At 64.4% G+C, this 12931-nt stretch overlaps 1 protein-coding gene and 1 long non-coding RNA gene across 2 annotated transcripts in view; both read left to right on the forward strand.

Moving 5' to 3' along the window:
• Positions 1–12931, forward strand: part of COL5A3 (collagen type V alpha 3 chain) — a 52683-nt gene that overhangs the window by 11822 nt on the left and 27930 nt on the right. Inside the window, exons 12-22 of the mRNA XM_075061239.1 lie at positions 162–215; positions 1103–1156; positions 1624–1677; positions 1768–1821; positions 1908–1952; positions 2484–2535; positions 7747–7799; positions 7898–7942; positions 9599–9652; positions 10185–10229; positions 10495–10548. Coding sequence (XP_074917340.1) covers positions 162–215; positions 1103–1156; positions 1624–1677; positions 1768–1821; positions 1908–1952; positions 2484–2535; positions 7747–7799; positions 7898–7942; positions 9599–9652; positions 10185–10229; positions 10495–10548 — 564 coding nt within the window. The remainder of the gene's footprint in view (positions 1–161; positions 216–1102; positions 1157–1623; positions 1678–1767; positions 1822–1907; positions 1953–2483; positions 2536–7746; positions 7800–7897; positions 7943–9598; positions 9653–10184; positions 10230–10494; positions 10549–12931) is intronic.
• LOC116832433 (uncharacterized) lies at positions 3920–4776 on the forward strand. Its single transcript, XR_004375443.2, has 3 exons — positions 3920–3964; positions 4238–4291; positions 4727–4776. It is a non-coding gene; the product is annotated as an uncharacterized LOC116832433 (long non-coding RNA).

Genomic DNA, 12931 nt, shown 5'->3' on the forward strand with positions numbered 1-12931 from the left:
AGGGAGGGAGGATGGGGGCCCAGCTCAGGGGGGAAGAATGGGGGCCTGTGGGGGTGGTTAGGGCATGGGGCCTGGTGGGTGGTGGGGGGCAGGTGGCACAGGACCTGGGGGGCCCAGCTGGGGGTGTCGAGTGGAGCCGTCAGCCCTTCTTTCTCCTGCAGGGACCGCGGGGGATGCAGGGCCCACCCGGCCCGCCAGGGAAAGGGGGCAAACGGGTGAGTGCCACGGCCTGTGGGGACGAGCCACTGGGGGCACAGGCGCTGCCCTCTCCCGCCCGGCCTGGGGCACCTGGCAATGCAGCACCCGCCCCAGGGGCAATAAAACAACAGTGGAGTTCCTGCCCCGGCACTTCTGCTCCGTGCCCCTCATGCCCCTGCCTGCCCCCCAGCACCCCGCTCAGGGACCCCGTCCCTGCCTGTCGGTGCTGCGACTCGCCCTGAACCAGCCCGGCAGCGTGGTGGGGTCCTGATCCCGCCCTGGCCCAGCGAGGGCCCTGTCATGGCTCAGAGCAGTGGGGCCGTGCCCCCCTCTGGGGTCCCTTGCCCTCTGGAGCAGGCTCAGCCCTGGCCACCCAGCTTCGCTTTGCTCCCTGGGGCCGGCCCCCGGGTCCCACCCGGCCATAAGGCCTGGGGGTGAACGTGTGACCATCCCCCCCAAGGACTTGCCTGTGGGGGCAGGCGGATCCCCCGCTTGGCTCTGAACAAGCACCAGCCCTCCCCTAAGGATGGGGCCCCCGTGGCCGCGGGGACCCGTCCCTTCGCTGGCACAGACACGGCCCGGCTGGTCACTCACCAGGCCTGGTGGTGTCTGAGTTGGGCCTGGGGGACGCTGACGGGGGCTTTGAACTGTCCTCAGGTGCAGCCAGGGTGCCCCCCCGGGGGGAGAGGCCAGGGGCTGAGTCCCGCAGTGGGGGTCCGCGGCCCTCCGAGAGCTCAGCCGAGCTGGGGCTTTGTTCCACGCACTCTGGCGGCCCAGCCCCAAGGCTGCCAGTCCTTGCCGACGCCCCAGACACTCCCCCCAGAGCCCCCCAGTGCCCCCCCACAGCCGGGCTGGCCGGCAGCGCGCCGGCGCCAGCCTCTCACACCCCTGACGTGTTTTGCAGGGTCGCTCTGGGGCGGATGGTGCCAGGGGCCTCCCGGGGGACACCGGACCCAAGGTCTGTGGCTGGATTGAGGTCCCTGGTGGCGGGGTGGGGGGGATGGGAGTCAGGACTCCTGGGTTCTATCTCGCTCCGGGAGGGGAGCAGCTGGTGGGTTGCAGGGGGTGGGGCCCGGAGCTCTGGTTCTGTTCCCAGCCTTGCCCCAAACTGCCCTGCTGTGTGGCTGGGTGAGCCCCTGCCCCTCTGGGGCCTCAGTTCCCCCCTCTGACATGAAGAGGCGACTCTGCAGCCGGCTGCCCGGGTCCTGGCAGCCTCACTTCTGAGAGGCTTTGCAGATGGAGCTTGGCTTGGCAGGGACAATGGGGGGGAGAGAAGGGGGGAGATAAGGGGCTGGCTGAGGGACCGTGGTGGGGAGCAGAGCCCTCTGGGGTGTCTGGGCCCCCCACACGCGCTGTGTGCTGGGCCTGGTCCCTGCCCCACTTCCCGCTGGGCCTGCATGGGCTAACACCTCCTCCCCCCCGTAGGGCGACAGGGGCTTCGATGGGCTGCCGGGGCTGCCGGGCGAGAAGGGGCTCAAGGTAAGTGTGAGCCCCCCCCGCCCCAGGGGGCAGGTGTGAGCCCCCCTGCCCCAGTCCCACAAGCCTCACCTCTCGCTCTCTCCCCTGCAGGGGGACGTGGGGAAGCCGGGCCCCCCGGGCCCCCCAGGAGAGAATGGAGCCAAGGTAAGGGCCCCAGGTGGGGAATGGGGCGCGAGTGCTATGGGACCAGTGTGGCCCCCCCGCTCAGCTCTGCTCTCTCTCTCTCCTAGGGCTTGGGCGGCCTGCCAGGACCCAGGGGGCAGCCTGGGGAGCCCGTGAGTACCCCACACTGGACTGGCAGAGCTGGGGGCAGGACTCCTGGGTCCCTCCCTGGCTGTGGGAAGCGGGTGCGGGTAGGGGTTAGAGCAGGGGTGGCTGGGGGCAGGATTCCTGGGTTCGCTCCCTAGCTCTGGGAGGGGTGGGGCTAGAGATAAGAGTAGGGGGGGAGCTGGAGGGCAGGACTCCTGGGTTCCCTCCCTGGCTGTGAGAGGGGGTGGGGGTAGGGGTTAGAGCAGGGGGGGAGCTGGAGGGCAGGATTCCTGGGTTCACTCCCTGGCTCTGGGAGGGGGTGGGGCTAGAGGTTAGAGTAGGGTGGGAGCTGGAGGGCAGGACTCCTGGGTTCCCTGCCTGGCTGTGGGCTGGGATGGGGGCTGGGCACCGGGCCTCCTGCAATCCCAGCTGGCCCCACTGTGGGGTTGGGGAAGAGTGAGGCTCTGAGGGGTGCCCATTGCGGGCCCCTTGGCGGCTGTGAGGGGGGCAGCAGGGTCTGAGGGGGCGCCCCATGACGTGTCCCTTTCTCTGCGCAGGGCCCGCCGGGGAAGCGGGGCATGCAGGGCGTGGCTGGCGCGACGGCCCCCCGTAAGTACTGGGGGCCGCTGGCTCCGGGGGAGGGGCTCAGACACCGGCCTGGGCTTGCCCGGCACATCCCTCCCAGGTGCAAACACACAGGCAGAGCACGGCATGTCCCCCCCGGCAACATGCACGCCCCCCCCCACTGCTATGGTCTGCCCCGGGAACCCCCTCCCTCCCAGCATATCTCCCCAGGAACAAACACACAGACAGAGCATGGCATGTCGTCCCCCCGGCACACATGCACCCCCCCCCCGCTGCCTATGTCTGCCCCGGGAACCTCCTCCTCCCAGCAAATCTCCCCAGGAACAAACACACAGACAGAGCACGGCATGTCCCCCCCCGGCACACATGCACCCCCCCCCCCGCTGCTATGTCTGCCCGGGAACCCCCTCCCTCCAGCAAATCTCCCCAGGAACAAACACACAGACAGAGCACGGCATGTCCCCCCCCCGGCACACATGCACCCCCCCCCACTGCTATGTCTGCCCCGGGAACCTCCCCTCCCAGCATATCTCCCCCAGGAACAAACACCAGGCAGAGCACGGCATATCCCCCCCCCGCCCCCAGCATACATGCATCCCCCCTGCTGCTATGTCTGCCCCCGGGACCCCTCCCTCCCAGCAATCTCCCCAGCACAAACACACAGACAGAGCACGGCATGTCCCCCCCCCCCCCCAGCATACATGCACACCCCCCCCGCTGCTATGTCTGCCCCCGGGAACCCCTCCCTCCCGCATAATCTCCCCCAGGAACAAACACACAGGCAGAGTATGGCATGTCGTCCCCCCCGGCACACATGCACCCCCGCCTGCTTATGTCTGCCCCCGGGAACCCCCTCCCTCCCAGCATATCTCCCCCAGGAACAAACACACAGACAGAGCATGGCATGTCCCCCCCCCCCCCGGCACACATGCACCTCCCTCCGCGCTGCTATGTCTGCCCCGGGAACCCCCTCCCTCCAGCATATTCTCCCCTAGGAACAAACACACAGACAGAGCACGGCATGTCCCCCCCCCCGGCACACATGCACCCCCCTGTACGCCCCCTGGAAATCCCCCCCCCAGCATGCCCCCACCAGGTTGCAAATACACAGGCAGAGCACGGCATGTCCCCACTGGCAACACTGCACACCCACCCCCCGCTGCTATGTCCAACCCCCCGGGAACCCCACCTCCCAGCATGCCCCCCCCAGGTGCAAACACACAGGCAGAGCACGGCATGTCCCCCCCCGGCACACCCTCCCCCTGGCATTTCCCCCTCCCCAGCATGTCCCATCCCCCGAGTAACCCCCCATCCCCACTCTTCTATCCCCTGCTGCCAGGGAGCTCGATAGGGCCGGGGGGGGGGCAGCTGGCGCTAACCTCCCCGTGTCTCTTGTGCTTCCTTGCAGGGTCACCCGGGCAGAGAGGGGCCGGCGGGGGAGAAAGGGCTCCAGGTACAGAGCCCCCGGGGCCTGGGCTGACCCCATTGGGGACAAGTGAGGAGCCGGTGTGGGGCAGGAAGGGGCTGCCTCTAGGGGCACCAAGCAGCCACACGCCCTAGGGCCACAGCACCATCCCCACAGTGCCCTTGGGGGGCAGGGCCCTTGGAACCCATGGGGGATCATGCGAGCAGGGGGGCCAGTGGGGTGGGGCCTGGGGGGGTCGTTTCCATGCGGAGTGGGGCCCACGGGAGCAGGGCTGGGGTGTCTGACGCTCTCTCGCCCTAGGGCACAGCTGGCGCCGTGGGACCCGTTGGCTACCCAGGCCCCCGTGGGGTCAAGGTGGGTACGGCCGGGCCCCAGTGAAGGGACCCTCCCCGGGGGAGCACGGTGCTGCCCTTCCCCCACCCTGGGCCGTCAGCCAGGCCAGCCCCACGGCAGGGTCAGAGCCCAGCCCCACGGCAGGGTCAGAGCCCCCTGCCATGCCAGCGCCTCCCACTCGACTCTGGTAACCCCCCAGGGCCTCCCCCCCCACGTGCCCTGGGGCCTCCTCCCCACATCCCAGCTCCTCCCCCTGTGACTCTGGTACCTCCCCAGGGCCTCTCCCTCCACGTGTCCGGAGGCCTCTCCCCCCTGCCCCCCTCAGTGCCTCGGAGCCTCTCCCCCCGAGTCCTGGAGCCCCCCAGCCCCTGCACTCTGAGTGCAGTGCTGCCTCCACAGTGTTCGGGGCCCAGAGTCCTGCTCTGACCCCGCCCCCCCGCCCCCATGTCTCCGCAGGGGGCCTTTGGAGCCAGGGGCCTGAAGGGAAGCAAAGGGGAGAAGGTAAGGGGGGGGGGGGACACCAGCTGGGACCTGCCAGGCGACAAGGGGAAAAAAAATGTCTCACTGCGGGGGTGGGGCCTGCAGGGGAGAATCATGGGCTGGGGCTGGACTGGCAGGGGCTGCGGGTCGGGAGTGAGGGGCACCGGCAGAGCTGGGCTACCAGGGGCTGCGGGTCGGGAGTGAGGGGCACCGGCAGGGCTGGGCTACCAGGGGCTGCGGGTCGGGAGTGAGGGGCAGCCGGGCAGGGCTGGGCTACCAGGGCTGGCGGGTCAGGAGTGATGGGGCAGCGGTGGTGCGCGGTGCCTGGTGCCGGTGTACGGACGGGTGGCGTACCGGGTAGCATATAGGAGGGTGCGCGGGGGGGGTGCGAGGGGAGAGAGGGGGCCGGCGCCGGTCACGTTGCCAGCACACCCCCACCACTTTTTAGGACATGCACACCCTTCTAATTAACCCATGGTGGGCTGCGGTGCGGGAGTAGGGCACCGGCAGGCTGGGCTATCCAGGGGCTACGGCGTCTGGGAGATGAGGAGGAACTCTGAGGGCAGAGCTGGGCACTGGCAGTGGGCTACGATCGAGAAGAGGAGGGGCACCCGGCAGAGCGTGGGTGGGAACGCAGGATCTCAAGGGCCACCTTTTCTGGGGTCTCCTTTTAAATCCTTATGGGGGTGGGGCACCTCTGGTTGGCCGCGCCATTCCGAGAAGAAAAGTGAGTGGGCCAGCTGCTGGGAGTTCAGGGTGCTGTGGAGACCCACTGCTGGTCGTTAGAGTGGGATGAGGTGATCCCAGATTCATCTCCAAAGAGGTGGTCCCCCCAGGTTTTGGGTCTTGGCCCTTCTGCCTTGACTCGGTCTACTGTCCGGGCGAAGACGGATGTCCCCAAGCGTATTCAAGTGGGTGGACATGGGCCCAAGGGCGACAGGGTGAGGCGGGCCCCTCCGGCGTGGTGTTGGGGGGATTGGACCCTGCACATTTAAACTGCAGACTATGGTGGGGCGTTTTCCCTATTTTCTGTTGCTGGGACCTGCTCCGACGCGGGGCAGTGGGGCAAGGCCACACAAAAGGGGACTGTGGGTATGAGCTATTGGAGTAGATGGGGTACAGGTTAGGGACAAGGATGTTGGGTCTGTCCTTGGAGTTCACCGTTGGCGTTATGCATCTTAGAACTGCTCCCTCACCAACCTAGGCATAGGACTTTGTTAGGAAAGCTCCCTCTCACTCTTGGAGGAAATTGTTCAGGCAAGAAGCTCACACGTTTCACCTCGGGTTCTTTCTCCCTGGAGGCATTCCGCATCCTCGCTGCCGTTTGCGCTTCCCAACATCAGTTAGTCGCCCCACGCAGGGTCCTCGGACCGAGCCACACGGGTCACTGTCAACCCCGACCTTGCAGAACAGACGTGATTCATTCTTCAGCCAGCCAGTCACAACGGTAGGTTATATTCAATGACAGGAAACGGGTTCTAAACACCCAGAGCATGTCCACGGTACTCAAAGCAAACCAGACGCTTGGTCTTCTGTTGTCCATGCTGGGTGGCAGTGGAGCCAGACCCTCACGTCGTCACTTTCTATCTGTGCCCAGCCAGCCGACTAACACGTGCCCTCCAGCGCCCTTCTCTGCTCAGCCCTCCTTTTCCACGGCCAAAGGAGGCTCGCTGATAACTCTTTGTTCATCACTAATCAGAGAGGAGATAGCCGTGTTAGTCGTGGATCTGCTTACAAGCAGCAGAGAATCTTCTGGTGGCACTTATAGTATACTAACAGAAGATGTTGAGAGCATGATGATTCTGAAAGAGCTGATAGTTGGACCCATGAAGGCTGCACGCTCCACACGTCATGTTAAAGTCTATAAGGTGTCCACACAGGAATTCTCTGCTTCATTGTTCTCAAATGACCACTTCAGTTGGGACTTTTGACGAGAGCGGGGGGGGCGGGGGGGCCAGGACTATTAGACTGCCACGGAGACACTAAGATGTACGGACCATTACTCTGTACAGTGCTTACCATCAGCAGCCGGGCACCATATCCATTAAGGGCTAGCTCCTGCTTCAAATTCAAACACCTCACACGTTGATGTTACACATGGACATAGATCAATACAGGTCTGTTTCTCAGAAAAGTTATGCTGCTGAGAGTAGAGACAAATTGCACTGCCCGGCTTCACAAACAGTGCTGCCCACTGATGCGGATCCCTATATGAAATATAAAGGAAAACGTTTTATCATATTAGGCTTAACACCACTCTCAGACTGTCTGGAGAGGTTCAAATGGGGGATGGGGGGAAGTGACCCAGACTCGTGGGTGTAACCCACCCAAAATAAGTTAAATCACCCCTAGAGTTAGATAACTCCCCTGCATTCTTCTAAGATGACTTAAGCAAATGCAATATTGGAAAACTGAGGCACCGCACAATGTATTCACCTAGAAGAGAAAATTATTTTTATCTATTAAAACCATCTATACTTTTGTTAAATTAAACCAGATTGTTTTGCCTTGCACAGATGAGTTGGGAAAGTAAGATCCCTGCACTCTTGTACACAGTCCAACATAAATACTACCTGAGAGGTAACAGATCCCAGTTTCGTCGACTCAGGCGCTGGCCTCTTGGTGGTGGGTAAGGACGGATGAGGGCCCGTTGCGGCACTATGTTAGGGCACAGTTGAGCGCGGCTTCTGGCCAAGAGGAAGAAAGGTGGGTCTATCAGTGGATTACAGCACCCTGAGCTTCGTGCATGCTTCAGCGCTTATTTTTTCGCACCTGGCACTTCCGGGGGGCCTCTCTCTCTCCATTGCACGGGCATGGCGGGGCCGCTGGGCCACGGGGGGAGAGTGGCCAGTGGCCTAGGAAGGACACATGGCCAAGCGTCCCATGGGAGACTGCGGAAGCTCGCACCAGCGGGACCAGGGTGAGTGAATCTCCCGCATCGCCCCTGCGTCGGCCCGGGCCCCTGCCATGTCTCAGCTCTGTCTCTCTCCCTGCAGGGGAAGTGGGTGTGCCAGGCCTGCCGGCTACCTCGGCGCCCCAGGGCCCCAAGGTAAGTAGAGGCAGGAGTTGGGCCTCGGAGCCCACGGCATCCTGGGAGGGGGCCCCTGGGCCCCGGCTTCACCCTCTAACCCATGCTCTCTTCCGCAGGGCTCTGGCTTCCGGGCCCTGGGCTTGCAGGGAGAAAAGGAGAGGGTGAGTGAGTCGGGCCCCTGAGGTAAAATATGGACTCCCAGGTGGTGGCAGGCGGGCAGCGGGCTTTGGGTGCCAGCCCTTCAACCAATGCGGTGCCTGCAGGCGTGGGGCGGGTGTGCCGTGGGGCAGGGCAGTGCCACGCACAGTATTCCACCATTCACCATGTTGTTCTCCTCCGGGGCAAGCTGGCCAGGCGGGGCAGGCCGGCAGACGGGAGAGCGTGGACCTCCGTGACGCGGCCCCAGACACCCCCTGGCCCCCCAGCGCTGGGAACAGGCCAAGGAGCGGCTCTGTACCCCCGGTGACATCCCCACTGTCCCCAGCTACAGCCCCTGACACCCCATGCCCCAGTGACCGGCTGAGCCCTTTAGCCCCCACGCCCACAGTGACCGGCCCAGAGCCCATACCCCAGTGACTGGCCGAGCCCTTTAGCCCCCCCACACCCCACAGTGACCGGCTCCGCTGGGCCCCAGAGATCCCCCCAGCCAGCGCTGAGCAGGCCCAGGCCCCCATCTGCCAGGCCGCTGGTCTCTGGCAGCCCACCTCATGCTGCACCTGCTCATTCCCGCTCGCCTGTGTGACGATGCAGTTCTGGCGGGACCCAACTGAGGTGCCAATTCAGGACCAGTTTGCTCAACAGGGCAATCACAGCCCTAGTCTGGGGGTTTTTCCACCTCTAAGGCAAACCAAACCAGCCAGACAAAAAGGACTTCGTGTTCACCCCACTGCTAACTGCAAGTCACACAAGCAATTTCCTTGGACAACTCCAGTCTCCAGTATCACCACCAGTCCCACACGTCCTGGGATGAATGGTTTATGAAAACCAACACCCCAACAACAGAAAACGGTTCTCTCGATCCCAAAGGACCAACCCCAGACCCAGGTCAATATACACATCAGATCTTACCCACAATCACGCTGGTGCCAACCCTCAAGAAACTGATCTAAAGGTTTATCATAAAGGGAAAGAGATAGAGGTGAGAGCTAGAACTGGTTAATGGAATCAATTATACACAGTAATGGCAAGTTCTTAGTTCAGGCTTGTAGCAGTGATGGAGCAAACTGCAGGTTTAATCCAGTCTCTGGAAACATCCCCAGCTGGGATGGGTCATTCAGTCCTTTGTGGCAGGCTTCAGTTTGTAGCAAAGTCCCTCCAGAGGTAGGAAAGCAGGATTGAAGACAAGATGAGATGAGGCATCACAGCCTTATATAGGCTTTTCCAGGTGTAAGAACCTCTCCGTCTTACTGTGGAAAGTTACAGGCAAAATGGAGTCTGCAGTCACATGGCCCAGTTCCTGCACACCCTGCTGCGTTACAAGGTGTAATCTGCCTCCTCTCAATGGGTCAGTTGTGTAGCTGATGGTCCTTAATGGGCCATCAAGCAGGCTGGGCAGAGCTAACACCCACTTGTCTGGGGTGTCACCCAGAAGCACAGCACAACTTTGAAATACAGACAGTACAGAGCCAATACTCATAACTTCAACTACAAAATGACACAGACACACAGACACCATAACCATAACCAGCAACCCAGAACCTGGCCTTGCACACCTTGTATGACCCCCTTTACATAAGATTTGGTGCCACCACAGGACCTTGGTTGCAACCATGTTCTCTGTGGTCCCAGATTATATCAATAACCCTCTCTCTGCCCAGGGCCTGCCAGGGGAGCGAGGCCAGATGGGGCTGACGGGGAAGCCGGGCCCGAAGGTACCTCAGGGTCTGGCTGCGCAGCGCCAGCCCCATGCGCTCTGTCCGTCCGTCTGTCTGTGTCAGTGTCCACCAGCCGGGTATTAGCCAGACCCCCCGTGCCCAATCTCAGCCCCCCTGCCCCATGGGTACAGCACCCTGGCCCCACTCCATGGGGCGTTGGGGACCCAGCCCAGCTCCCTGCCATCCCCCCATTGACCTCTGCCCCTCATATCCAGCGCCCTCCCTCTGCCCAGTTGCACCCCCCAGCGCCCGGTGACCCCCAGCACCCAATGCCATCTGGTTCCCCCTGGCACCCAGCACCCCCCCAGTGCCCAGTGACCCCCAGCGCCCCGTCCTCCTTCCCTGGCACCCATGCCATGCATCCCGCCTCTGCTCCGCGCCCCCAGTCCCTGCCTCGTCCATCCCCTCGACTCACCCCTGCCCGGCGCCTGTCCCTGTTGCCTGTGCCTCAGCTGGCACGTGCTCTGGCGCAGGGTCCCCGACACTGAGGGGGAACCTGGCCGCCCTCAGCCTGGTTCTCTGTCCCCAGGGCGACACCAGCCATGACGGGGCCCCCGGAGCTGGGGGGGAGAAGGTGAGTCTGAGCGGGGCCCCCACGGGCTGGCCAATGTCTGTGGGTGTGGGGGGGGATCCCCCACCAACCCCCCTTGCCCTGGGGGGGGACAGCCACCCAGGGGGCCAGGGCCTCTGTGGGGCTTGGGGCAAGGGGGGATACAGGGGTCCTGGGGGGCTAAGGGGAGGGGACTACAGGGGCCTTGGAGGGCTGTGGGGGAGGGGAATTGAGGGGGGGTCCAGGTGCTGTCCCCGTTGTGCTCACAGCTGTTCTTCTGCTCTCCCAGGGCCCCCAGGGGCCACAGGGCCCCCACGGTTTCCGAGGCCCGAAGGGGCCGCCCGTAAGTACAACTCCCCCTCCCCCCGGGGCTGGGAACAAACTCTCCTGGGGGTCCCTCCTGCAGGGTTGGGGTTCAGGGAGAGCCATTATCGGAGGAGCTGCGTGGGGCAGCACTGGGAGGATCTGGCCATTTGGTGCGTGGAGTGGCCCTGGGGGTTGGGAGGAGGCGTGTGGGGTGGCCCTGGTGGGGATCTGGCCGGTTAGCGGGTGGGGTGGCCCTGGGAGGGGGGAGGCATGTGGGTCAGACCCGAGGGGAAGCGCGTGGGCGCCCTGGGAGGCGGGGAGGTGTGGGGTGGCGCTGGGGGGAGTGTGTGGGGGCGGCCCCGGGGGGGATCTCGGCCAGTTGGTGTGGGGCGGTGCTGGGTGAGGGGAGGTGTGGGGCGGCGCTGGGGGGATCTGGCCAGATGGTGTGGGGGGTGTGCTGGCGAGGGAGAGTTGTGGGGGCGCCTGGGGGACTGGCGCTGGCCCCGCAGCCCCTATCTGCAGCCTCGGCAGGGCCCGGCAGGAAGAGGGCTGCCCGGACACCCAGACATGCGCGGGGAGCGGTGATGCCCCCCAGCCTCTCCTGCGCCAGTGGGGCTCTGGCGCGGGCTGCCCGATCGCTCACCCCGTTCTCCCGCAGGATACCACGGCAAGACCGGCCCCCGGCCCACGGGTGGTGGGCCGCAGGTGAGTGGAGCCCACGTCCGGCCTATATTCCACCCTGCCGACCCCGAACTTGGACCCGCTCTTCCTGTCAGTAGCCTGTGACTCCCGCCCGTGCTCTCCTGGAAGGCCATCGCTGGACTGGTGGGCGCGGGTGCGGGCGAGCCAGCTGCCAGGCCAGCCCCCACAGGGCCTTGGGGATGGCAGGCTGATGTGGGGTGCTGCTCAGGTTCGACCCCCTCCCCTGCCCGGCTGCTGTGGGGGTGGGCTGCCCCTCTCTTGGCAAGGCCAGCAAGCCCCCATTGGATTCCAGCCCACCTGCCCAGCTCACTGTTGCCCCTTCCGCCCCTAGGGTAGCTCGGGCGAGACGGGTCCCATTGGAACGGGGGCATCCGGGCCCCCTGGGTCCCCCTGGACAGGGGTGCCAGGGGCTGCCGGCGGGAAGGGGCCAAGGTAGGTGCCATCGGGCAGGGAGCAGGGGTGTGGCACACCGCGCCCCCAGTTCCTACTGGCTAGCAGGCAAAGCAGCCTGAACGCAGGCGGGGAGCCCGTGACGCCGGTTCTCTGCCCCGGCTCTGGCAAGGGAGTGTGGTGGCTCCAATGCTCTCGGATCGGCTCTGTATGAAGCCAGCTAGGTCCGGGGGTGGCACAGCTCCCCTCAGGCAGCCTGTACCAGGTGTGTGGGGTGGGACGGGGGGAGGCGTGTGGGGGTGGACCAGGAGGAGCCTTCTGGCTGACCTCGGAGCGTCCGTGCCCGCTCCACACCGCACTTCTCCCTTGGCGGGTCGAGCTGGAAGGGACTCCTGGAAGCCAGAGGGCCCTGCCCCTCCCACTCCGCAGTCAGCTGTGACTCTCACGCAGCCAGGAAGAACGGAAGTTATCCGTCGCAGGACCACACGAGAACCGAGCTAGTTATTACGACATCGGTGACTTTTCAGCCGGTCCTTCGTGGGAGGCCTGGGCCAGACGCTCCAAATTCCCCTCTTCCAGTCCGCCCCGCAAGCTGCCAGCATCCAGCCGCCCTACCTGACATCCTTTGACTGGTCTCTCCTCCCTCTGTGTCGCACTTCCAGGGCAAAAGGTGTCACCTGGTCACACCCACCTCCTGGATCTGCAGGTTACACATGCAAATACCTGGGCAGCCTCACCTGCCTGAGGGCCTCTGCAAAATCACACCCGCAAGTTCCTACCAAACTGAGTTTGGTGCAGCCACAGGGAAACTGAGGCACACACAGTAGTGTTAGAACATAAGACTCGCATGCAAACATAACAAGATGAATAAGACCCCCACTTCATAACAGGCCTGGGGTCAGTTGCCAGGCTTCCTGCAAACTGTCACTTCTCCGCCTTCTCGTGCCCCAGCAACTACTCTGGCCCCCATGGTTCTGCCTCGGCCTGCTGGGCCCCTTCGCTGCTCCCCATATGGGCCGGGGGCTCAGCACCCCCAGGGCAGCTCTGGGGAATGGGGGCTGTGCCTGCCCCCGCGGCTCTGTAGGATGAGGGGCGTTGGCCTGCGGTGGGGTGTGGGAGGGGTCCCCACTCACTGCTAGACCGTCTCTGTCCCCGAGGGTGACCTGCCCGGCTGGCCTGCCGGGTGAAAGCGGAACCCCCGGGATCCCCTGGCTTCTCCTGAAGCCAGGGCCCACACCCGCGAGACGGTGAGTGCTGCCTGAGATGGGGACGGCTGAGGGCAGTGCTGGGGACAGGGCACCCGCGAGTCTAACGGTCCTGTCGTCTCC

Source organism: Chelonoidis abingdonii, chromosome 26 (assembly GCF_003597395.2).
Source record: "Chelonoidis abingdonii isolate Lonesome George chromosome 26, CheloAbing_2.0, whole genome shotgun sequence".
NCBI classification, from domain to species: Eukaryota; Metazoa; Chordata; order Testudines; family Testudinidae; genus Chelonoidis; species Chelonoidis abingdonii.